Source organism: Cherax quadricarinatus, chromosome 3 (genome assembly GCF_038502225.1).
Source record: "Cherax quadricarinatus isolate ZL_2023a chromosome 3, ASM3850222v1, whole genome shotgun sequence".
Lineage (NCBI taxonomy): Eukaryota > Metazoa > Arthropoda > Malacostraca > Decapoda > Parastacidae > Cherax > Cherax quadricarinatus.
This window is the reverse complement of record NC_091294.1, coordinates 12678426-12705140: the sequence shown is the minus strand read 5'-3', so window position 1 is coordinate 12705140 and position 26715 is coordinate 12678426. Positions and strand designations below refer to the sequence as shown.

Below are 26715 nucleotides of genomic sequence, written 5' to 3'. Positions count from 1 at the left end.
GATTCTTTAGGTGCTAAAAAGTTCAGACCTAAAGATCTAATCCAAGCACAGATGGAAGACCCCTCGTGGAGAAAGTAAGAAAGCTGGTGGTAACGGAAGAAGAGGCTGAGAAACTAGAGGACTGTGTTTATTCTAGTAGTGGTATACTTATGAAGAAATCCACCAGAAGACATTCTCTAGGGGCATCTTTTGCCAAGGCCAAGCATGTATTAATCCTACCTAGGATTTATCTTGAGCTTGCATTGGAGGTCACCCATAATAGTCCAATGGGAGGACATCTGGGAGTAAGGAAAACAATGGTAAAGTTGTCAAAATACTTTTTGGGCCTAGAATGCGGGAAACCGTGGTGGAACATCTTCGCAATTCCCGGGTCTGTCAGACCATCGGCAAACCTGCTCATACCCCACCTCCAGCTCCTCTCTGTCCTATCACCTCAGATGGCGAGCCTTTTTCCCGTTTAATCATTGATTGCGTAGGTCCACTCCCCAGGACCAAGGCGGGAAATCAGTACCTATTCACTATAATGGAATCTGCCACCCATTACCCCGAGGCCATCCCCATGAGGAAAATAAATGCTCGCGCAATAGTCCACGCTTTAATAAAGTTTTTCTCACAGGTAGGGCTGCCTCGTGAGATCCAATCCGATCAAGGATCAAACTTCACTTCAAAAATCTTCAAGGAGGACATATCATGGATTGGTATAAGATCTATCCTCGCTACGAGCTATAGGCCCCAGTCCCAAGGAACATTGGAACGGTTTCATCAAACATTGAAGGTGATGACGCGTTCCTACTGCGAACAATTCAGTAAAGACTGGGACGAGGGCATTCCTTTCCTTCTGGCCGTAAGGGAAAGCGAGCAGGAAAGTCTAGGGTATAGCCCTTTTGAGTTAATATATAGTTATACTGTACGTGGACCCCTCGCAGTACCGAAAGATGTATGGACCGGAAGACGTACTCCGTCAGTTCAGGTATGCCCGGCTTTGATGCAGGAACACCTCACTTTTACGAGGAACCTAGCCGCAGAGAACTTAAAGAAAGCCCAGGCTAAAATGAAACTATGATATGATGAACATGCGGCCTCTCGCTCTTTCAACATCAGAGATAAAGTATTGGCTCAAAAATTCATGCCTGGACATGCACTGAAACCAAGATATGAGGGACCTTTGGAAGTCATTAAAAAACTAAGTGAAGTGAATTACCTGGTTCGTACCCCAGGGAAAAAGAAATCAGACCATACATACCATGTTAACCAATTGAAGAGATATTATGGAGGGTTAGCCCCGACTGCTGCCATTCTTCTAGAGTCCCAGCAAGAAGCAGAGGATTTGGAGGACTGCTCCAAAGGAGTAGAAGTCCATCTTAGAAACACTCAAGTTCTACGATCCCTGTACGATTTTTTACAAGATCTGGCCTGTGACCGAGCCAAAGAAGTGAAAAATGTGATTTTGAAGTACCCATCATTGTTTGGCGATATACCTAAGTGTTGCACATTGGAGACACATGATGTGGATGTCCAAGGAGCTGCAGCTATCAAGCAGTCCCCTTATCGCTTAAGCCCTATTAAACACCAAGCTCTAAAGGAGGAAATCGACTTTTTGCTGACCCATGGACTGATTGAACAGAACCAAGGCCCATGGGCCTCGCCTTGTGTGTTAGTCCCAAAGTCGGATGGTACCTATCGTATTTGTACGGATTATAGAAAGGTGAAATCCGTCACAGTTCCTGATGGTTACCCTTTGCCTAGGGTAGATGATTTAATCGATAGGGTTGCCAGAGCCAAGTATGTGAGCCGGCTGGACTTACTGTGAGGCTACTATCAAGTGCCCCTGATGGACCGCGCTCAGGACATATCAGCGTTTACAGTGCATGGGGGCTTGTTCAACTACTTGGTTACCCCATTCGGGTTGTGCAACGCGGCGTCCACATTCCAGCGACTCATGAATGACCTTACTTATAACCTTGAGGGGGTTGAAGCCTACCTCGATGACCTAGTAGTCTTTAGTGATGAGTGGGGTTCACATTTAGTCCATCTGGAGGCTCTTTTTAAGAAATTAGAAGCTTATAATTTTACCATCAACTTAGCCAGATGCAAATTTGGACAAACAAGGATTAAGTATTTGGGGTTCAATATAGGTCAGGGAATGGTGGTACAGTACAGGACATCACATGGTACAGGTTCAGTGATCCCTATGGAAATAAGTCACCCTGGCTTTTTTGGGTTATCCTAGGATTTTATACATATGCTGCTATGTATGATAATCTATCTAACTGTATTTGTGTACACCAGAATAAACTTACTCAAGTGCATGTGGCATCGTAAGTAAGTTTATTTAGGTATACACAAATAAAGTTACATAGATTATCATACATAGCAGCATATGTTTGGAAAACATAGGATAACTCCAAAAAGTCAGACAGACTTATTCCGACCCTGGCGTCAAATCCATAGTACAATGGGATTGACACTGAAAAGGTTAAGGAGCACCCAAACAAAATTCATTTCCACTAAAGAGTGCCACGGCACACAGGCCTGAGACCTCCCACCAAACATTAGGCAACTCCATGGTCTTAGCACAGCAGGAGAAGGTGTGAGGGAGGGTGAGGGGATGTAAACACAGAGACTCTCATGTGGGCCATTGTATCTGGATGTGTACTGTACAATTTTCACTTGGCATACATTGCTCAGTTTTTTCTTCTTTTCCTCACCCCATCTCATCTCTGGATATTTATCATGGCATCAAAATGCAGTGCAGGTGGCACTGGCAAAGCCAGGAAAAAGATTAAGAGTGCAACTATGTCTGTTACAAAAAAAGAGGTAATCAAGATGCTGAAAAGTGGGGCACGCATCATGGAGAGGGCATGAGTGTTTGGCATTAGAGAATCATTGGTTCAGTCAATTCAAGGCAGTAAGGTGAAGACGAGGCCTGTATAACGAGTAATCCTCAAAGTGACATAGTAAAAGAATAAGGAATAGGTCATTACAATTCAATAAAACAAAGTTAACTAAATGTGTGGATTGAAAAAAAAAAAAGAGAGATGTTCCACTTGATGGCCTTATTATTAGGGAAAAAGCCTTATCATACTATAAAACAATATGTGAGGAGGAAGGACAGCTCAGAAATGAGTGTATGCTTTGTTCTGGATGGTCTATCAGATTTAGAATACACAGTGGTTTGCATAATATCAAGTTCAGTGGGGAAGGTGCCTCTTCTGACCATGTGGCTGCAGAAAAATTCTCACCCGACCTAGCTAGCATTATCTCTTAAGGTGGCTCCAAACCTGTGCAGGTGTTTTGGAAAACGATATTCTCCAGAACATGCATCAGCAAACATGTGAAAACTGCTCCTAGAATCAAGGCTGCAACAGACCATTTCATCATGCCTCTTTGTGGTAATGCATCAAGAGACTTTAATTGTAAGCCCTTGTTTTCTTTTCACTCCAAGAATCCCTGTGGTTTAAAGAATAAAGGCAAGAGCATGTTGCCTGTTATTTGGAAGTCAGTGCCACAGCAAGGGTAACTGAGTCCTTTTTCACTGAGTGGCTCAGGCATCACTCTATTCCTGAAGTGAGGATATAGCTGTCCTTGAAAAATCTTCCATTCAGGGTTCTCCTCATCCTTGATAATTGTTGTAGTCATCGTCAACTGGGAGACATGTATCCAGGTGTCAAGATTGCTTTTTTGTTTTTTACCACCAAATACAACATTCTTGATTAAAACCAGTGGATTGAGGAGTTATCAAAACATTTAGATGCCCCTACACACGAATTGTGGTAATTGATGACACAGACAGTGGAGTGCCAGAGTTTTAGTGCAAATTTAATGTTGTGGATGCTTCCTTTGTGAAAAAAACATGGGATCATGTTCTGAGATCAACAGGAAATGTTGGTTGAAGAAAAATATGGCCTAGTGTGGTGAATGGTGTTGCTGGTTTTCCATTCAGTGGAAAGTCAAGCTCAGGGATTGTTTATCTGGCAAGAAGAGTGCCAAGTGAAGGATTTGAAGATATACAGCCAGATAACATCAATAAACTCTTGGAAGATGACGATGAGGAACCAACTGTAGAGGATATGTTGCGGGAATTAAATTCCCAGCTGCAGAGAACAAAGGACGAGAACGAAGAACATGAGACTGAAGGGGCGAAGCTGACATTGCAAGAGATACGTGAGTTACTGCACACTGTTGTTAAAGTTGCAAACTTCTTTATTGAAAAGAATCTTGACTCATCTTGAAGCATTGCTATAAAGCGTGCTCTGGAGTGGGTGCTTTGACCTTATCATCTGCTGTATAAAGAACTGCAGGGTAAAACAAACCAGCATATGACAAAGTACCTGAGCACTCCACTGCAAGACCTCCAACCTTAACCCTTTCAGGGTCGACAGGCCCTCTCCAAGACTCGTTCTCAGGGTCGGCCAAATTTAAAAAAAAAAAAATTCTTATGAAAAGATAGAGAATCTTTTCCCAATCATAATGACACCAAAAATATGAAATTTGATGTAAAACTTACGGAAATAAGCTCTTGCGAAGTTAGCGGTCTCGGCGATGTTTACGGATCGGCGATTTTGCCCACTTTGAGCCCCATTTTCGGCCAGTTCCACTGTACTAGTCGACAGAAAACATGAATATTTCGCTAGAACTCCATTGTTTCTATTGAATGAGTGCAAGAAACCACCCATTTACCAATTTCAAATATCCAGTACAGTGGTCAGAATTTAGCAATTTTGCCAATTTCACACAAATTTCAAAAGATGCCAATTTCTGAATAGGGTCCAGAACAAACAAGAAATACATTCCTGGCACTAAAATGACATTTCTTCTGTTCATTAGTCACGTCTCAAGGCCCCTCTTACATTCTTTTGCTTTCCACTTTGAATTTTTATTCTCACAAAAAATAGAAGATTTACTGTTATGCAGACTACTGCATTAGTGTAAAAATTGGTATGAATCAAATTGGCGCACTTGCAAAAGAATATTAGACTCACCAGTTGACGTGTATTGGACGCTTGGCATGATTTGTTTACTTTTGAACTTTGGTAAAAATCGAACATTTCTGCTACTTTGAGCTCAATTTCAGGGTACTTTTCATTGTAAAACCAGTCAACATCATCTCAATTTCTATGATATGCCTTTCATTCTATAAAATGAGACCAAGAAAATTAGAAGACAGTGGACCCTCAACCAGCGATATTAATCCGTTCCTGAGAGCTCATCGTTAGTCAAAATAATCGTTAGTCAAGTTAATTTTCCCCATAAGAAATAATGGAAATCAAATTAATCCATGCAAGACACCCAAAAGTATTGAAAAAAAAAATTTTTATCACATGAAATATTAATTTTAATACACACAAACTGAAGATTACATGCACAGTTACATGACACTTACCTTTATTGAAGATCTGGTGATGATTGATGGGATGGGAGGAGGGGAGAGCGTTATCTTCTTACTGTTTAGAAGGGGAATCCCCTTCCATTAGCACTTGAGGCAGCAAGTCTTTTTCTGGGGTTACTTCCCTTGTTCTTTTAATGCCACTAGGACCAGCTTGAGAGTCACTGGACTTCTGTCGCACAACATATCTGTCCATAGTGGCCTGTACCTCTCTTTCCTTTATGACTTTCCTAAAGTGGTTCACAACAGTGTCATTGTACAGGTTGCCAACACGGCTTGCAGTAGCTGTCTGAAGGTGATTTTCATCAAAAAAGGTTTGCACTTCAAGCCACTTTGCACACATTTCCCTAATGGGAGTGCCTTTTCCTCCTGAGTAATGTACGTCCTGCTTGGCATTTTCTTCCAAAACAGGCCTGTTTCGTCACAATTAAACACTTGTTCAGGTTTCAGTCCTTCACTGTCTATGTACTCCTTGAAGTCCTGCACATATTTTTCAGCCGATTTGTGGTCCGAACTGGCACCCTCACCATGCCTTATCACACTATGAATGCCACTACGCTTCTTAAATCTCTCAAACCAACCTTTGCTGGCCTTACATTCACTCACATCACTAGTTGCTGGCATTTTTTTAATTAAATCGTCATGCAACTTCCTAGCCTTTTCACATATGATCACTTGAGAGATGTTGTCTCCTGCTATCTGTTTCTCGTTTATCCACACCAATAACAGTCTCTCAACATCTTCGAGTACTTGCGATCTCAGTTTCGAAAACATAGTTGCACCTTTGGCAAGAACAGCTTCCTTGATTGCCGTTTTCTTGCCCACAATAGTAACGATGGTTGATTGGGGTTTATTATACGTACAACCTGACCAGCTCAGAGATACGCACTCCACTTTCATATTTATCAATGATCTCTTTCTTCATCTCCATAGTAATTCTCACCCTTTTTTGCTGTAGGGTTGGCACTAGAAACTTTCTTGGGGCCCACAGTGACTTATTTTGCAGGTGCAATCACTAGAAGGCTGTGATAATATGAAATGTTCCAGTTGTATGTTTGGAAGCGACCGCGGTGGCTGGCTGGCTTGTAAACACTGGCACCAAAGGGACAAGTGAGGCGCGCTCAGGCCAAAGTGGACGCGTATGGTACAGAACGAAAAGCGCTGGTCGGGTTTTTAAGCTCTAGTCGAGGCAAAATTTTTGCGTTTAAATGAATCGCTAGTCAGATTTATCGTTAATCGATGCAATCGCTGGTTGAGGGTCCACTGTACAACAATAAATACCATACGAAAATACAGTACAAAGTCGCTGTTTTATTCCAAAAAAATGGTCAAAGTTTTTTTTTTTTCATTATGCACTGTGTGCTGCAGGATTTTTTTATACCGTGCACACTGACCACATAGACCCATTCTTTCATATGGAGGCCTACCAGCTTTCTCCCACTAGATTTGAGGGCGCTAGAATTTAGGCATACTAGTACGTCAAAAACCCTGGGTCGTAAGCCGTACTAGTACGTCCGAAACCCTCAAAGGGTTAAACCTTGGCGCAGTAGGGCCACAGCCACCCTCTACTCACTTCACGACGTTAAGCATCTTGACCTCAACTTGAAGGTAAGTAATAAAGAGTATACAGTATTAGTGTAACATTTTAGTTACTATACTCTTTCTTTCAACTGTCTGAACTTCACTAGAGTTCATGTATTTCACAAAGCATTGTCATCAACAATGTTATATATGGGAAAACTATTGTTTTTATGACCAAAAATATTTATAATAATAATCCATACCACAGGCGGGGACAGAACCCACGAGTTATAATAATAATATCTGTATTTCTACAAGTACGTGTACAAGGTATACAGGCCTAGCTGACATCATTTACATACTACTATATAGAAAATCACTTGTTATGCAGAGCATTTCAGGCAAATTAGGTCAGTTTTGTCCCCAGGATGCAACCCACACCAGTCAACTAACACCCAAGTACCCATTTTATACTGATGGGTGAACATGGACAACTAGTGTAAGGAAACACGCTCAGTGTCTCAACTCTCTCAGGGCCACAAGCCACCGTGCTCTGAGGAACACAACCCTATTTTACTTGTATTTTTTTCAGTCCATAAGTCACAGAAATTATTAGTTGTGCAGTTTTCAGGAATGTAGCCTGTGCAAATTATGATAATTCACTTATGTTTATTTATACTTTGTATATTTATTTATTTTTTATTTGTTTATAAATGTATTTATTTATTTTTTATTTGTTTATAAATGTATTTATTTATTCATTCAGTCATTTATTATGTACTGGTTTAAAGTATCTCATTTTATTCCAAGACTTGTTGTGCTTGTGCAGTATTGTTAGCATATAATAATCCTGTGTGCAATAAAAAATTGATAATTTAGTATTTTTTCCTGTGTGTAACAATCATTCTCAGTACTACTTATATTATTTACAGCTTTATGAAGAGAAAATTGGATTTCCATATGCTTACTTTCATTTATCTTCATATTTTCTCAGCTGTTTGTACTACCTGCCATTTACGGTGCAGTGGTGATGGTCATGGCTAGTCGCTCAGACATGCATCAGTTGGCTGCGACTATTTATGGTGCAGGGCTCGCAGGGCTCTTCAGTGTCTCAACCTTCTTCCATATAGTCTTCTATCTTGGATATTACAAGTAAACTATTTCACACTTGTTCTAAAGGACTTCACTGTTTGTAAATGTTCATTTTTAATTCATACAAGAATGACAGTGAGGTACTCTACACTTTTCCTTTTTTTTTTTTTTTTTTAAGATATATAATCATTAACTGTGCAAATGTAGATCTGCGTTCTCTCACCCAGCACTCCGAATACAGCCTCTCCTCACTTAGCGACATACTTGTTTATCGATGCCTCGGACTTAAGACAGGCTCTCTGACCAGTATGCATACTTAAATAATGTATATTAGAGCTGATTTCTTCTATCTGTTTATTACAATATACAATACACTACTGTATAACCTTTTAAAAATATACACCTACCATCCTACATACAACCGAGCTTGGTTCCAACCAATTGGTCTAAAATCAAAATGGACGTAAGTCGAACCTTAGAAAATTGCTGATAGGAATACTTCAAAAATTAAATCTTAATCTTGTAAAACAATCATTCTTTTATGTTTGTTGTGGAAATCACTTCAATCTGTTCATTATTATTGATTGGTTTTCACAAAATAGGTGAATAACTTACTTCTGAGAAAATAGCCAAAAGCGCACGCATACCCGAGTACTCGGGAAATATTTTTTTCCCCCAAAAAATCCCTTTTTTTTTTTCAGTGTTTTCGTAAGCTACAAGTGTCTATTACAGTTTGCCCTTGTGCTTGATCCATTTTCTCTCATAAGAGTGATGAAAGAAGGGATAATAAGCCTTATGGTCGGTGTGTCCACAAAGTCTCTTTCCTATCTGCACAGCAGGCCTTCTTTATTATGCTAGATAATATTTATTCTGGCATATTTTTTATGTTTCTATGCTATTGATATTTTGCTTTATGTCATAATAGATCAATTGCGATAGGTAAATAAACCATATTGTTGATATTAGCGTAAGAATAGAACATTTTGTCGGCTGCTCTCTCTCTTGCTTGTGTCAGCACTTCTTTGCAGTTCTATCACAGTTATTGTAATGATTTTATTTGATTATTTTTGTATTTCATTTTTTACCTAACTTTTTATGCTGTTAGTACTGTATTTTATACTGTAAGGTTTAGGAAAAACATTGTGCACAACACAAACAGTTGTTTATTTCTGAGAACAATATTCCAATGTTTCAGACTGAAACGTCATCATAATGGCACACGTAAGTATTGGTTTTCAAACAGAGTTGTCGATACGTGGAAGAATCTTCCAAGTAGGGTAATAGAGGCTAGGACTCTGGGTAGCTTAAAAAAGAGATTGGACAAATATACGAGTGGGAGGGGCTGGGTTTGGTGGGTGTTTGGGGTACGGGAGCAAATTCTTGGGCAGCTTTGGGAAAAGGTTGAACAAATACAGAGGTGGTTTTGATAAGGACCTGCCTTGTATGGGTCACTAGGCCTGCTGCAGTGTTCCTTCAGTCTTATGTTCTTAAGAACATAAGAAAGGAGGAACACTGCAGCAGACTTGTTGGCCCAAACTGGGCATGTCCTATTTTTTATGCTACCCAAGCCATAGCTTTTATAACCTTTTGAACCAGGTAAGAACCAGAAATAGTATATTGAAGCTTGATAAATTTGGATTTAGAAAGGACATAGGTAATTACTGATTGGGGCTGGGTTTGGTTGGTGTCATGGGTATAGGAGTGAATTCTTGGGTAGATTTGGGTAAGGGTGGTTTTGATAAGAACCTGCCTTGTATGGGCCAGTAGGCCTTCTGCAGTGTTCCTCCATTCTTATGTTCTTATGTACCAGCTGACTTTTCCACCACATGTATAACTACTACTACTACCTCTACTTGTGTGGGCAAAATGTTGTCAATAAAGGATCACATTATACTGCTTATGTGTTTATTTTTCCAAGCCTGTGTGGCACATTGCCACGAATAGTAGTCAAATATTGTGTGGTGGTATGCGGTATGCATCTGGCAGCCCTGCTGCCAGACGCACGGTCGTAAGTCGAGTAGTCATATGTTGCGCAGGTTGTAAGTAGGATGGTAGGTGTACTAAAAATGTTATAAATGGTGCAAAGGTGAAATTAAAACACTATCAAAGATGGTTGATACAAACCTGCTACCATTATAGCGTGGTGCTCCTTTCTTAGCGTCGAATTCGTTTACCGATGTGGTCTTAGGAACGGAACTCCATCGTAAAGTGAGGAGAGGCTGTATTTTGAAACAAACAGTTAAATAAAGAGGGCATTTTTCTACATGTAATAGGATAAAAAAAAAATTTAGGGTCAGTACTTACCAAGATATAAGACATCGAAGTTAGCTCTGGATGCTCACCTGACGGCAACATGGAGTCTTGCCGCTTGCAGAAATGTTGCTGATTTACCTTCTTTTTTATATATATAATTTTTATGTTCTGATAATTACAATTTATAGTACTTTTTGTGATTTTGTAGCCAATCTTTGTTCTGACACTAATATTAGGTACTAAAATAGTACTCAAATAGTCACAAACACACTGACAAGTGTGCATTTTCACTGGTCATGGTCACATACTATAAATATATGCAAAGTATTTATAGGTCCCAGCACTGTTTCAGACATGCTGGAGTATATATGAAACTAAACGAATACAGTGTATATCCTCGAGATAATCAGTGTACAACACAATGATAAAATACCAGTGATAAAATAAAAGGAAATAAAATAAAAAACAGTAGTGAAGTGTGGCAGTGGTGGGTCAATCTACTTGTCCTGGTGTTGACATGTGACAAGTGATACACGAAGGTTCGAGTTACCACATATAATGAATAGACTAGGATACCGAGACACAGTTAGGTGTTACCACACAGTGGGTCGTGTTTTGTACCGAAGGACTGTTTCTCATCTCATAAGGAATATAATGAATATAGTGCATAATATTTGGAATATATTCATGGGTCGACCATCACCTGCAAAAAAAAATTGTCAGAGGTGACAGTGAAGTGCAAACTATTGTACAAGTGTTTTTTTTTTTTTTAATTATTATTATCACACTGGCCGATTCCCACCAAGGCAGGGTGGCCCGAAAAAGAAAAACTTTCACCATCATTCACTCCATCACTGTCTTGCCAGAAGGGTGCTTTACACTACAGTTTTTAAACTGCAACATTAACACCCCTCCTTCAGAGTGCAGGCACTGTACTTCCCATCTCCAGGACTCAAGTCCGGCCTGCCGGTTTCCCTGAACCCCTTCATAAATGTTACTTTGCTCACACTCCAACAGCACGTCAAGTATTAGAAACCATTTGTCTCCATTCACTCCTATCAAACACGCTCACGCATGCCTGCTGGAAGTCCAAGCCCCTCGCACACAAAACCTCCTTTACCCCCTCCCTCCAACCTTTCCTAGGCCGACCCCTACCCCGCCTTCCTTCCACTACAGACTGATACACTCTTGAAGTTATTCTGTTTTGCTCCATTCTCTCCACATATCCGAACCACCTCAACAACCCTTCCTCAGCCCTCTGGACAACAGTTTTGGTAATCCCGCACCTCCTCCTAACTTTCAAACTACGAATTCTCTGCATTATATTCACACCACACATTGCTCTCAGACATGACATCTCCACTGCCTCCGGCCTTCTCCTCGCTGCAACGTTCATCACCCATGCTTCACACCCATATAAGAGCGTTGGTAAAACTATACTCTCATACATTCCCCTCTTTGCCTCCAAGGACAAAGTTCTTTGTCTCCACAGACTCCTAAGTGCACCACTCACCCTTTTCCCCTCATCAATTCTATGATTCACCTCATCTTTCATAGACCCATCCGCTGACACGTCCACTCCCAAATATCTGAATACATTCACCTCCTCCATACTCTCTCCCTCCAATCTGATATCCAATCTTTCATCACCTAATCTTTTTGTTATCCTCATAACCTTACTCTTTCCTGTATTCACTTTCAATTTTCTTCTTTTGCACACCCTACCAAATTCATCCACCAGTCTCTGCAACTTCTCTTCAGAATCTCCCAAGAGCACAGTGTCATCAGCAAAGAGCAACTGTGACAACTCCCACTTTATGTGTGATTCTTTATCTTTTAACTCCACTCCTCTTGCCAAGACCCTCGCATTTACTTCTCTTACAACCCCATCTATAAATATATTAAACAACCACGGTGACATCACACATCCCTGTCTAAGGCCCACTTTTACTGGGAAATAATTTCCCTCTTTCCTACATACTCTAACTTGAGCCTCACTATCCTCGTAAAAACTCTTCACTGCTTTCAGTAACCTACCTCCTACACCATACACCTGCAACATCTGCCACATTGCCCCCCTATCCACCCTGTCATACGCCTTTTCCAAATCCATAAATGCCACAAAGACCTCTTTAGCTTTATCTAAATACTGTTCACTTATATGTTTCACTGTAAACACCTGGTCCACACACCCCCTACCTTTCCTAAAGCCTCCTTGTTCATCTGCTATCCTATTCTCTGTCTTACTCTTAATTCTTTCAATAATAACTCTACCATACACTTTACCAGGTATACTCAGCAGACTTTTCCCCCTATAATTTTTGCACTCTCTTTTATCCCCTTTGCCTTTATACAAAGGAACTATGCATGCTCTCTGCCAATCCCTAGGTACCTTACCCTCTTCCATACATTTATTAAATAATTGCACCAACCACTCCAAAACTATATCCCCACCTGCTTTTAACATTTCTATCTTTATCCCATCAATCCCGGCTGCCTTACCCCCTTTCATTTTACTTACTGCCTCACGAACTTCCCCCACACTCACAACTGGCTCTTCCTCACTCCTACAAGATGTCGTTCCTCCTTGCCCTATACACGAAATCACAGCTTCCCTATCTTCATCAACATTTAACAATTCCTCAAAATATTCCCTCCTCCTTCCCAATACCTCTAACTCTCCATTTAATAACTCTCCTCTCCTATTTTTAACTGATAAATCCATTTGTTCTCTAGGCTTTCTTAACTTGTTGATCTCACTCCAAAACTTTTTTTTATTTTCAACAAAATTTGTTGATAACATCTCACCCACTCTCTCATTTGCTCTCTTTTTACATTGCTTCACCACTCTCTTAACCTCTCTCTTTTTCTCCATATACTCTTCCCTCCTTGCATCACTTCTACTTTGTAAAAACTTCTCATTTGCTAACTTTTTCTCCCTTACTACTCTCTTCACATCATCATTCCACCAATCGCTCCTCTTCCCTCCCGCACCCACTTTCCTGTAACCACAAACTTCTGCTGAACACTCTAACACTACATTTTTAAACCTTGGCCCGGTGGTCTGGTGGCTAAAGCTCCCGCTTCACACACGGAGGGCCCGGGTTCGATTCCCGGCGGGTGGAAATTCCGACACGTTTCCTTACACCTATTGTCCTGTTCACCTAGCAGCAAATAGGTACCTGGGTGTTAGTCGACTGGTGTGGGTCGCATCCTGGGGGACAAGATTAAGGACCCCAATGGAAATAAGTTAGACAGTCCTCGATGACGCACTGACTTTCTTGGGTTATCCTGGGTGGCTAACCCTCCGGGGTTAAAAATCCGAACGAAATCTTATCTTATCTTATCTTACCTCTTCGACCCCATTGCCTATGCTCTCATTAGCCCATCTATCCTCCAATAGTTGTTTATAAAAAGTGTTATAAAAAGGAAAAAAGGATATAAATAGGCAGTGATATAGTAAACTGAACTTATGGATAGTGAAGTGCAAATTATCATACAAGTGTTATAACGAGGAAAAAAGGATATAAATAGGCAGTGATATAGTAAACTGATCTTATGGATAAGAGTTAATCCTTTTAATCCCGAGTGTAGTGTAAAACTATGGTATAATTATATGGGAACAAGTGCGCAAGTGCCACTCGCATCCCACCTCCCAGCCCCTTCCTCGTGCCCCCACCCCATTCCCTGGATCTTACACCACCCATCCAACAATCCCACCCCCGTCACCTTCTTTCCACAGACCCCTATCTCCCAGCTTACCACTCCACTGCACAGCCCCCTCCTCCTATTGTCCCTACCCTCTACCCAAGGATTCCCACCGCCCTGCCCACCTACCAGCCACCCCACCACCAGCCACCCCACCACCAGCCACCCCACCACCAGCCACCCCACCACCAGCCACCCCACCACCAGCCACATATGATAAATACACCATCCACAACATACACCTATTTAAAAGTAATCTTGGCCAAGAATAAAGGCTGTTGTATATGTGAAAAAATCTTTGGGAGAAACATCAGGGGCATCGATTGTGAAATATGTGGTAAAACATCACATATATCATGTACAAAGCTTCATGCAACCATGACAGATGACCAAAAACAAGAAAGTCGTTTCCGGATTTGCCCCAGTGAAAGGGACAGCTGGTTAAGCATAAGAGGTACTGAAAAGTGAAAACCTAGAAAGCATAAGAAAGTTTCTAAGGAGCTTGCCAGAGTTATATAAAGAGTGGAAAACAGGGGAAAAGGAACAAGAAAAGGAGGAAAATGCAAATAGAGGTGAAAACCAAGGGGTGGAAGTAAGAGTGGAAAACGTCATACAGAGCAAGTCGGAAAAGAAGGAAACAGGGATCCATAACATAGCAGAAAGGGAAAGGGAGGATGAGAAAGCTGGAGCAGGAACAAATGAAAATGAGCAAGGGAAGAAATTAGCCTAGAAGAAAGTGAACAAGAGAACTCAGATCAGGTGGCAGAACTTAGGAATGACAAAATCAGTATTCAGTGGAACCTCTACTTACGAGTTTAATCCGTTCCATGACCTTGCTCGCAACTGGATTTGCTCGTTTGCAGAATCAATTTTCCTCATTTAAATTAATTGAAATGCAATTAATCCGTTCCAGTGGAATTCTGTACTTCAATAATTTTGCTAATATCAACTCTACGGCTTATTTATCTATCTCACTTCATCTAATATGACATAATAAACAAAATAAATAACATAGGAACCTGATATATACTCTAAAATGAATAAAATATGTCATTCATGTAGTGGTACGGGCGGTGTCGGTGGTGGACGAGAGTTTGTCTGGAGACCGGGCAAAATTCTTCATGAATAATTTCGCTAATATCATCTATACGGCTTATTTATATATCACAGTTCATCTAATATGACATAACAGACAATATAAATAACATAGAAACACGATACATACTCTAGAATGAATAAAATATGTCATTATGTAACAGGTGGAGGTGGCCACAACCGCTCCCTCTTTGTTGCGGTAAACACTGCCATCTAGTGACGGCCTTTTGAAGCCGTCTATTATTATAATTATTATATGTAGTACATTATTATTATATCTGTTTTTGTAATACTCATTCGTGCTTATTATCTGTTTACAATAATGTTTTACCACTGAATACTTCATTGCTTAGTTAATCTTAAGTTAATTTTAAGCCTGCCCGTAATGCTATGCATTCAAGTGGCTTTGTCATGCTGCATTTAACTGTATTCTTTTGTACTTCTCTGTATCATGTTCAAATTAATATGTATTATTATTATACATATTATATTATTATTATTGTATTATACTACGTATTATTATTATTATTATACGTATTGTTATTATTCATATTATTATTATGCATATTATTATTATTATTATTGTTATTATTATTATATAAATTATTTGTAATTTTTATTCACACAAAAATATAAGATTTGCTGTTATTCCTTATTGCAATAATTGTATAAATATGTCAACCCATTCACGACTGCATATTGGAATGGACAGCGACGTCATTTGTTTACACTGAAACAGCCAAGCAATGGACCATTTCTCCTAGGTTGAGCTCAATTTCAAGGCACTTTTTGTCATGAAAGCAATCAAAATCATATCTGTTTCTGTAATTTATCTTCCATTCTATCAAGTGAGACCAAAAAAACGAGAATACAACCATAAAAACCATTTGAAATTACCACTAAGGGGTGGCTAATTGCTAAAAAGTGAACTCCATTATTTATGCTTAGATTTCTTTCATTTTTGGTGTACATTAAGAAGCATCTTTCCATCATACATTGCCCAAGTTTCAATAAGATAGTCCAACAAACAAATGAGATACAATTCCCGAGATCAAGAGCAAGAGCCCCTGACCAGTGTCAAGGAACCTGCCTTGAGGTCTGCTCGCTTGTGGAAATTTTTCTCGCGTATGGAAGCAAAAAATCGACCCATCGACTGCTCGTATTTGGAAAACTTGCACGTGGACACGCTCGCAAGTAGAGGTTCCACTGTACAGTACGTATATAGGTAGTCAGAACATTTGCAGATACTATGCTAAAGGTATGTGCCTGTATGGCAGAGATTGTTGGAATAAACACACCAGAAAATGGGCAAACATGTTGAGGAAGGGAAAGTGTCATTTCAACAGAGTGCAGGTACTTCCATCCAGTAATGTGTAAAGCTTCAACGCAGTCCAGAGAATGTTATGACCTGAGCTGCCCAGACCATGTAAAAGGAACGCGGCGCTACAGAGTTAGCAGAGAAAGGGAAATTGAACAGCATTCTTTTTTAGACAAAAAGAGAAAAGATCAAAACAAAGGAAGAGACAAACAGGGGGAATGGTAGAGAGAGGACAGGTGGGCAGTAAAATGGGGTTACCAAACCAGGCATCAGCCCGTCAAGGCCGAATAAGCAAACAAACGTGAAGCCAGTACTGGAGAAACCAAGGGCGTGTACACTAGGGGACATACCAGGTAGTACACCACCAGTGGTACTAATGAAACAGAGCGAGACAAAACATCCAACTTGGTAATTCCTGCTTCATATTTGCAAATATACAGGGTTTGAAATCAAATAAAAATGACAAAGTCACGTCAGTGGGCTCCTAACAGAAGTGAATGCCATGTTTGGAGCATTTACAGAAACACATACAAGGGATGTTTTGGATGGAGAGATAAAGATAGAAAAACTACAACATGTATAGATGTGATAGAATCAATAGGTCACAGGGAGGAGTAGGAATCTATGTAGAGGATACTTTCTGTTACACAGAAGTGCTGAATTCTACAAATGATATAATAGAAATGCTAGGCATTAAATTTGAAAATAGGAATTTGGTAATTATCCTAGTATACAAACCACCATCGACAACTGCTGAGGAATTCACAGATCAGTTCAGTAAGGCAGATAGCTATCTGGATAAGTTAGAAAATCCTACACCAAATATTTTACTCCTTGGAGATTTTAATCTCCAAGGAGTAAAATGGAAGATGGCGCAACGTAATGTTATACCAGAAATATCTCCGGGAAGCACCCTGGCTCAACAGGCACATACTTATTTATTTATTTAATGTCTTTGCAAACAGTACATTGAGATTGTGTATATACAATAGTGGGATGCAATGCAAAGAGAGCCTCTATTATGCCTTGGCATTATGGGCCAACTTAACATTATTGGCTTACATTCTACTTAATAATAAGAAATAGTATATCATAGTTGTGTAGTAGGAAAGTAATTATTTCATAGTTGTACAGTAGAATATAAATGAATATAAATGAATCAAAATTTGTATAATACAAAGATATACGTATTTATATTCTAAAATGCTTTTGTACCAGGGAACTAATGAGGCTTTGTGAAAAATACTCTTTAAACCAACAGGTAATTGATCCCACCAGAAATGCAAATACCCTGGATTTGATATTCACAAACAACAAGGAACTGATCAGAGACATAGCAGTTTCAAAACTATTTACAAATATAAATGAATCAAAATTTGTATAATACAAAGATATACGTATTTATATTCTAAAATGCTTTTGTACCAGGGAACTAATGAGGCTTTGTGAAAAATACTCTTTAAACCAACAGGTAATTGATCCCACCAGAAATGCAAATACCCTGGATTTGATATTCACAAACAACAAGGAACTGATCAGAGACATAACAGTTTCAAAACTATTTACTCTGATCATAACATCATAGAGGTTCAAACCAGTATTAACTCAGGGGTAGGAAACTGCATCACTAAAGTTAGAGACGGGATGTTCAATGTTTAATTTTAACAACCATAGAATTGACTGGGAAAAAATAAACCAAGAGCTATCAGACATACCCTGGGAATCAGGGATGAGCACCGTAAATCCCCACCAGTGCCTAGAGAAGCTGAATACAGAAGCATACAAAGTATATATGAAACATGTACCATTGAGGAAACCCAGAAGAAGATCAGATATAGAGAGCGTAGTAGATGGTACAGAAGAAGAAAACGGGTTACTGAACTGCTTAAAAAACAAATATGCTACAACAGAGGAAAGATAGACTTAGAGAGATCACTGAATTAGAGCAAAAACTTAGGATGTCATACCTCACAGAAGAAGTATAAAGGGAACAAAAGGCCATACAGGATATTGCAAGAAACCCAAAATATTTCTATTCCTACGCAAAATCCAAGCTAAGAACTACCTGTAGAATTGGACCACTACTGAGAGGAGACTCGTATACTGACGACGAACAGGAAATGAGTGAAATTCTAAAAGAACAGTATGAGTCAGTGTTTAGCAACCCACTAAATGACAGCAAGGTAGAAAATGCAGAAATATTTTTCACTCCAGAAGAAAGCCACACGGACCAACTGACTGACATTAGTACAAATCCCATAGATTTCGAAAAAGAAATGGAAAACATGCCCACTCACTCAGCACCTGGACCAGTTTCATGGAATGCTCTGTTTATAAAGAAGTGCAAAAATACCACTAGCATGAGCCTTCAGTATTCTTTGGAGAAAGAGCTTAGATCTAGGTGAAATACCAGAGGCCTTAAAGAGTGCAGACATAACTCCTTTGTATAAGGGAGGTAGTAGGGCACTATAGACCAGTAGCCCTAACCTCTCACATCATAAAAATCTTCGAAAGAGTGATGAGATGGCAGGTTACAAGTTTCAAGGACCAACACAACCAACATAACCCGAACCAGCATGGTTTTAGAGCAGGACGATCATGTCTGTCACAGCTGCTGAACCATTATGACAGAATTACGGAGGCACTGGAAGACGACCAAAACGTAGATGTGATTTACACAGATTTTGCAAAGGCATTTGACAAATGCGATTATGGAGTGATAGCGCACAAAATGAAGGCCTTGGGCATTACAGGGAAGGTAGGCAGATGGATTTTCGGTTTCCTAGCACACAGAACACAAAAAGTAGTAGTGAACAGGACAAGATCCAACATCAGCGAGGTCAAAAGCTCAGTGCCCCAAGGCACTGTCTTGGCACCTCTGCTGTTCCTCATCCTCATAGCAGACATAGACAAAAACACCCAGCACACGTTTGTATCATCATTTGCAGATGACACCAAAATAAGCATGAAAGTCAGTACGGTAAAGGACACTGAAAAAGTACAGGAAGACATAAACAGGGTTTTCCAGTGGACAGTGGAGAACAACATGACGTTCAATGGTAATAAGTTCCAGCTGTTTGGGTATTGAAAAGAATGAAGAACTCAAAAGGAGCACTATATACAAAACTCAAGAGGGTCACCAAATAGAACGTAAGGAACATGTAAAAGACCTAGGAATAATTATGTCAGTGGACCTTTCTTTTAAGACCATAACAAGACAAAGATCACGACAGCCAGGAACATGACAGGGTGGATATTGAGAACTTTCAAAACAAGGGAAATAATGCTGATGGTGACACTTCAAATCGCTAGTGCTCCCTCACTTAGAATATTGCTCATTGCTGACATCCCCTTTCAAGGCAGGAGAAATATCGGTGCTGGAACAAATAGAGAGATTGTTTACGGCTCACATTGAGCCAATAAAGCACCTAAACTACTGGGAACGCCTGCAAGTCTTAAACATGTACTCATTGGAGCGGAGGAGAGAGAGGTACATGATAATATGTACCTGGAAGGTACTCGAGGGCTTGGTCCCAAATCTGCACACTGCCATAACAACATACTGGAGTGAGAGATATGGGAGGAAGTGTAAAATAAACCCAGTGAGGAGTAGGGGTGCAGTGGGGACAATAAGGGAACACTGTATCAACATCCGGGGTCCCAGACTTTTCAACATCTTACCAGAAGATATCAGAAACACTGCTGGAACAAGTGTACAAGCCTTCAAGAGGAAACTGGACAAGTATCTTCACCAGGTGCCAGATCAACCAGTCTGTGATGGATATGTGGGGCAGTGGGCTTCCAGCAGCAACAGCCTGGTTGACCAGGCAAGCACCAGATGAGCCTGGCCCATGGCCGGGCTCAGAGAGTAGATAAACTCTCGAAATTCCTCAAAGGTATGATGTAAGACAATGTCACTCCACTGCTGACAGTGCACCAGTGTTGTGACACTTGATGATCGTGCACTGCCTTGGTTTTATTTGTTTTCACTGTTACACATAAACATGTCTGTCTGTCTAGCTCTGTCTCTGCTTATCTGTCTTTGTCTGCCTCTGTGTCTGTCCTCCTGTCTCTCTGTCTGCTTGTCTCTCTCTGTCTTAGAGAGAGCCAATCATGAACCAACATGTACTACACACGATGCAGACACATCACATCTGATTCCTGAACAAGTGAAAATGCTTATTACTTGCCAGTAATGCTGATTATGCCTTACATCTACAAGCACGTATAGCACTTTATCTGGATATTTTTTGGGTTATCCTAGGTAATTTACACTATGTATAATTGTATTTATGTGTACCTGTGAGATAGAGACTGATAGACAGAGGCAGACAGAGATAAATACAGACAAATGAAGATAGAGACATCCAAAGTCAATCAGCCACCCAGCCAGCCTACCAAACATGTACTACGTATGCTCCAGAATTGTTTCTATAAGACTATAAGACATTCTGGTATGATGACACTAGCAGTGGTATCAAAATTGAAAGGATGTTGCACAAATATTGCACATGGGTTATTATCGAGGTTTTTTATATTTTCTCAACCATTTTTGGCCACATCCATCTCAAACCTACTAAACTCAGGGTCAGCATTACTTTTCTCTTGAAAGGGGAGTGTTAATACAATATGACATCAGTGAATTCCTAGTGTTTGCCATGCTGTTTGCTCTAGCTGGCTCAATTGAACAGGTGTCCCCACAAGGTACTAAGTGGTCCTAGACTTTTTTAATACTCTTCATACCGAGTGTTAAGATCCATTCTCAGCTGACCAGGCATCTCAGGCCAATCGTGCCAAATTTGGAGGCAGGAAAAATAAACTGTTGATCTACATTTGAAGCGCTAGCGGTAACAACGTAGATCTACATTTGGTCAGTTAATGGGTTAAGACATATGCAGCAGTTAAGTATCTTTATTCCTAAATGTTTTGCCTACACAATAGGCATCATCTGTCAAATATACAGACGTGGCAAATATGGAGACAATAGAAGCAGTGGAGAGGTAAAGATGATGTAATCAGTCCCTGAATCTTGTAGTAGTTTGAAGTAAAGTAAAGTAAAGTTTATTTCTTTGTAAAGGTTACAATGTGTAATTACAATTTTGATTTGCTAAGTACAAAGATAGCCACTATCATGCCGAGGTATTTTGGGCATACTAATCCTAATACATAGTAACTAATTAAAACTAGATAAGATAATAGTACAAAGGAACTATACTTAAAACTAGACAAGAAGTAGTGGTTAACTGTTTTACAATCTTATTTAAACTTAATACAAATGTGAGGTAGTAAGGTGAAGTAGGGTTCTGTAAAATAATCTTGAAATTGCACACAAAATCTACCTTACAAATAATGGTTCAGGTGGTAATATTTTATGGATTGGCAGAATTAACCCTTTCAGGGTTGGTGCCGTACTAGTACGGCTTGCACGCCAGGGTTGGTGCCGTACTAGTACGCATAAATTCTAGCGACTTCAAATTAAACGGGAAACAGCTGGTAGGCCTAGATGTAAGAAAATGGGTGTGCATGGTAAAAAACAAATTCTGGGACCCAGTGGCGTATTGTGGGAACGCCATTTTAGTAGGTCTTGTTCACCATACCTCGCGATAAGAAGCTCCTTACTCCTCGGCGAATTGGGACACTTTTGTTCCCCAGTGACAGTTCTAATACAGATGGAAGTGCCAGTGAAGATGAGTTTCAAGGTTTTGATGAGGTTGTGACTGAAACTAATGACCATAATACCGGTAATAGTGAGGAAAACCCAGACGACCCTCAGCCTTCCACCTCTGCTGCTGGGCCGTCTTGTTCATGTTCAGTTGTACCAGAACCAAGAGGAAACTCCTATTTTCCCAAATTCCGGACTCAGATGTGAGCATTGGTGATGATAGTGATAGTGAATATGAACTACAAGCTCTTGAAAACAGTTCTAGTAGTGATAGTGAAGTGGAATGTGGAATGTTAGAGGGAGGGTTATCATGTCAGTTAACAGGAAGGTGTGAAATCCTGTATGTGTGTGTGCATGTGTACTACAGCTTTTACAAGTGCCTGACCACTTGTTCCTGTGTGTGTGTGTGTGTGTGTGTGTGTGTGTGTGTGTGTGTGTGTGTGTGTGTGTGTGTGTGTGTGCCCACCTCTAAGTATTCATACTGCTAATAAATACCAGTAGTAATACCAGTAATTCTAAAACTTACCAATAGTAATTCTAACATTTATCAGTTCTACTTATAAAATGCAGAAAGTAACTAGGTACTTACCTAACCTATTTGTGGTTGCAGGGGTCGAGTCTTAGCTCCTGGCCCCGCCTCTTCACCGGTTGCTACTGGACCCCTCTCCCCGCTCCATGAGCTTTATCAAACCTCGTCTTAAAACTATGTATGGTTCCTGCCTCCACTACATTACTTTCTAGGCTATTCCACTGCCTGACAACTATGACTGAAGAAATACTTCCTAATATCTCTCTGACTCATCTGTGTCTTCAACTTCCAATTGTGACCTCTTGTTTCTGTGTCCCCTCCCTGGAACATCCTGTCATTGTCCACCTTGTCTATCCCGCACAGTATTTTATATGTCATTATCATGTCTCCCCTGACCCTCCTGGCCTCTAGTGTCATCAGGCCGATTTCCCTTAACCTTTCTTCAGAGGACATTCCCCTTAGCTCTGGAACTAACCTTGTCGCAAACCTTTGCACTTTCTCTAGTTTCTTGACGTGCATTATCAAGTGCGGGTTCCAAACAGGTGCTGCATACTCCAGTATGGGCCTGACGTACACGGTGTACAGTGTCTTGAACGATTCCTTATTAAGGTATCGGAATGCTGTTCTCAGGTTTGCCAGGCGCCCATATGCTCCAGCAGTTACCTGGTTGATGTGTGCTTCCGGAGACATGCTCAGTGTTATACTCACTCCAAAATCTTTCTCCTTGAGCAAGGTTTGCAGTCTTTGGCCACCTAGCCTATACTCTGTCTGCGGTCTTCTGTGCCCTTCCCCTATCATTTGGCGGGATTAAATTTGAGAAGCCAGTTGCTGGACCAGGTGTCCAGTCTGTCCAGGTCTCTCTGAAGTCCTGCCCGGTCCTCATCTGATTTAATTCTCCTCATTAACTTCACATCGTCTGCGAACAGGGACACTTCTGAGTCTAACCCTTCCATCATGTTGTTCACATATACCAAAAATAGCACTGGTCCTAGGACTGGCCCCTGTGGGACCCCGCTCGTCACAGGTGCCCACTGTGATACATCATTACGTACCATGACTCATTGCCTCCCTGTCAGGTGTGAGTGCGTGTGTTAGTGTGTGTGTTAGTGTGCACGTGTGCTTGTGTGTGTACATGTGTGTGAGTGTGCTTGTGTACTCAACTAGTTGTGGTTGCAAGGGTCGAGACTTGGCTCCTGGCCCCACCTCTTCACTGAGTGCTACTAGGTCCTCTCTCTCCCTGCTGCATAAGCTTTATCACACCTCATCTTAAAGCTATGTAAGGTCCTTACTACTCTATGACTGAAGAAATACTTCCTAACATCCCTGTGACTGATCTGGGTCTTCAACTTCCAACTGTGACCCCTTGTTTCTGTGTCCCCTCTCTGGAACATCCTGTCTCTGTCCACCTTGTCTATTCCATGCAGTATTTTGTATGTTGTTATCATGTCTCCCCTAACCCTCCTGTCCTCAGTGTCGTCAGGACGATTTCCCTTAACCTTTCTTCGTAGGACATTTCCCTTAGCTCTGCAACTAACCTTGTTGCGAACCTTTGCACTTTCTGTAATTTGTTGACGTGCTTGATCAAGTGTGAATTCCAAACAGGTGCAGCATACTGCAATATGAGCCTGACGTACATGGTGTACAGTATCTTGAACGATTCATTACTAAGGTATCGGAAAGTTATTCTCAGGTTTGCCAGGCGCCCATATACTGCAGCAGTTATCTGGTTGACGTGTACTTCCGGAGACGTGCTTGGTGTTATACTCACTCCAAGATCTTTCTCCTCGAGTGAGGTTTGCAGTCTTTGGCCATCTAGCCTATACTCCGTCTGCGGTCTTCTTTGCCCTTTCCCAATCTTCATGACTTTGCATTTGGCGGGGTTAAATTTGAGAAGCCAGTTGCTGGACCAGGTGTCCCGCCTGTCCAGGTCTCTTTGAAGGCATACCTGACCCTCGTCTGATTTAATTCTCCTCATTAACTTCACATCATTGGTGAACAGGGACACTTCTGAGTCTAACCCTTCCATCATGTCATTCACATATACCAGAAATAGCACTGGTCCTAGGACTGACCCCTGTGGGACCCTGGTCATCACAGGCACCCACTGTGATACCTCATCACGTACCATGACTCATTGCCATTGCAGTGCCCTTCCTGTTATATATATATATATATATAGTGTGTGTGTGTGTGTGTGTGTGTGTGTGAGTGCTTATGTGTGTGTGTATGCGCTAATTCGCAGGCCAACAAATTTTAAAATATTTCTCATGCTTAGGAACAATTAACTGCAAGCAATGTGCCTGCTTTGTGGAAACATATTTGCCTCATTGCACAAGCTGTGGCTTGATTTCCATGAACTGGACTCTTCAGATGTCCATGACTTGCTTGAATCATACTCAAGAAAAGAGTGATTGAGACCTTAACCCCATTAACTGACCAAACGATCTATATTCTTAATGCTAGTGCTCCAAATGTAGTTCAACATTTTGTTTTTCCTGTCTCCAAATTTGGCACGATTGACAAGAGATGCATTGTCAGTATAGAATGGGTCTTAACACCAGTACTATTGAGCGCCAGCTAGAGCAAACAGTGTGACAAGCACTAGGGATTCACTGATGCCATGTCATATTAACACTCCCCTTTTAAGAGGAAAGTGATGTTGACCCAGAGTTTATTGGCTTTGAGATGGATGTGGCCACAAGTGGTTGAGTAAATATCAAACCTCGATAATAACCCATGTGCAACATTTGTGCCATGCCCTTTGAATTTTGATACCACTAGTAGTGTTATCCTGCCAGAATGTCTTGTAACCTATGCCCTAAGTAAAGAGAAACAACTCTGGAACATGTGTAATGTGTGTTCGGCAGGCTGGCTGGGTGGCTGGCTGATTTGACTTTGGCTGTCTCTATCTATATCTCTGTCTCTGTCTCACAGGTACATATAAGTTCAGTTATCATACATAATGTATATTACCTAGGATAATCTAAAAAAGCCAAAAAAGGTGCTATACTGTGCTTATAGATAAAAGGCATAAGCATGACTGGCAAGTAATACTCATTTTCACCTGTTCAGGAATAAGATGTGGCAATTCTGCAACGTGTAATATCTGTTGGTTCATGAGCAGCTCTCTCTGAGACAGAGAGAGAGACAGGCAGAGAGACATAGACAGAAAGAGAGAAAGACATACACAGGCAGCCAAAGAGAGACAGGCAGACAAAGACAGATAGCAGAGACAGATACACAGAGACAGAGCTAGACAGATAGACAGATGTAACAGTGAGAACAAATAAAAAGCATATGCCAAGGTTCACTGGGAGCCATGCATGATCAGCAATCTTGAGTGACAAGTGACACTTGTCTAACACCATACTTCAAGGAGTTTCATATAGTAAGGCCCCACTTATACGGTGGGTTAGGTTCCAGGCAGACATTGCCAGAAAGCAGAATGCCATTTTTTTCCATTTATAAATGCATATAAATGCCAGACAACAAGTTTACACTTGTAATAGAACTAGGCATTAAAAACACAAAAAGTAAAATACATGTACAGTACACTCATTACTTATCTTAAAGTATTTGTAATCGTAATGTAGGGCGAGAGGTGAGTAGTATTTATTTGTAGGAAGACAGGTGTAGGTAGCCCTGGCTCCCCATCTCATACTTAATATACGATATTTAACCCTTTGAGGGTCGCCAGGCCCTCTCAGAGACTTGTTCTCAGGGTCGCCAAAATTTAAAAAAAAAAATATTTTTTCTTATGAAAAGATAGAGAATATTTTTCCGGTCATAATGACACCAAAAGTATGAAATTTGATGGAAAACTTACAGAATTATGCTCTCGCGAAGTTAGCGGTCTCGACGATGTTCACGCATCGGCGATTTTGCCCAATTTGAGCCCTATTTTTGGCCAATTCCAGTGTACTAGTCGACAAAAATCATAACTATTTCGCTATAACTCCATTTTTTTTATCGAATGAGTACAAGAAACCACCCATATACCGATTTCAACTATCCAATAAAGTGGTCAGAATTTAGCAATTTTGCCAATTTCACACAAATTTCAAAAAATGCCAATTTCCAAATAGGGTCCAGAATAAACAAGACAAACATTCCTGGCACTAAAATAACATTTCCTCTGTTCATTAGTAACA

General features: G+C 40.6%; 1 protein-coding gene across 3 annotated transcripts in view; it reads left to right on the top strand.

Moving 5' to 3' along the window:
• Positions 1-26715, top strand: part of LOC128706600 (monocyte to macrophage differentiation factor 2) — a 249726-nt gene that overhangs the window by 62800 nt on the left and 160211 nt on the right. For all 3 annotated transcript variants that reach the window (XM_053801550.2, XM_053801552.2, XM_053801551.2), the window contains one exon: positions 7902-8059. In XM_053801550.2, the coding sequence (XP_053657525.1) occupies positions 7902-8059 (158 nt within the window). The remainder of the gene's footprint in view (positions 1-7901; positions 8060-26715) is intronic.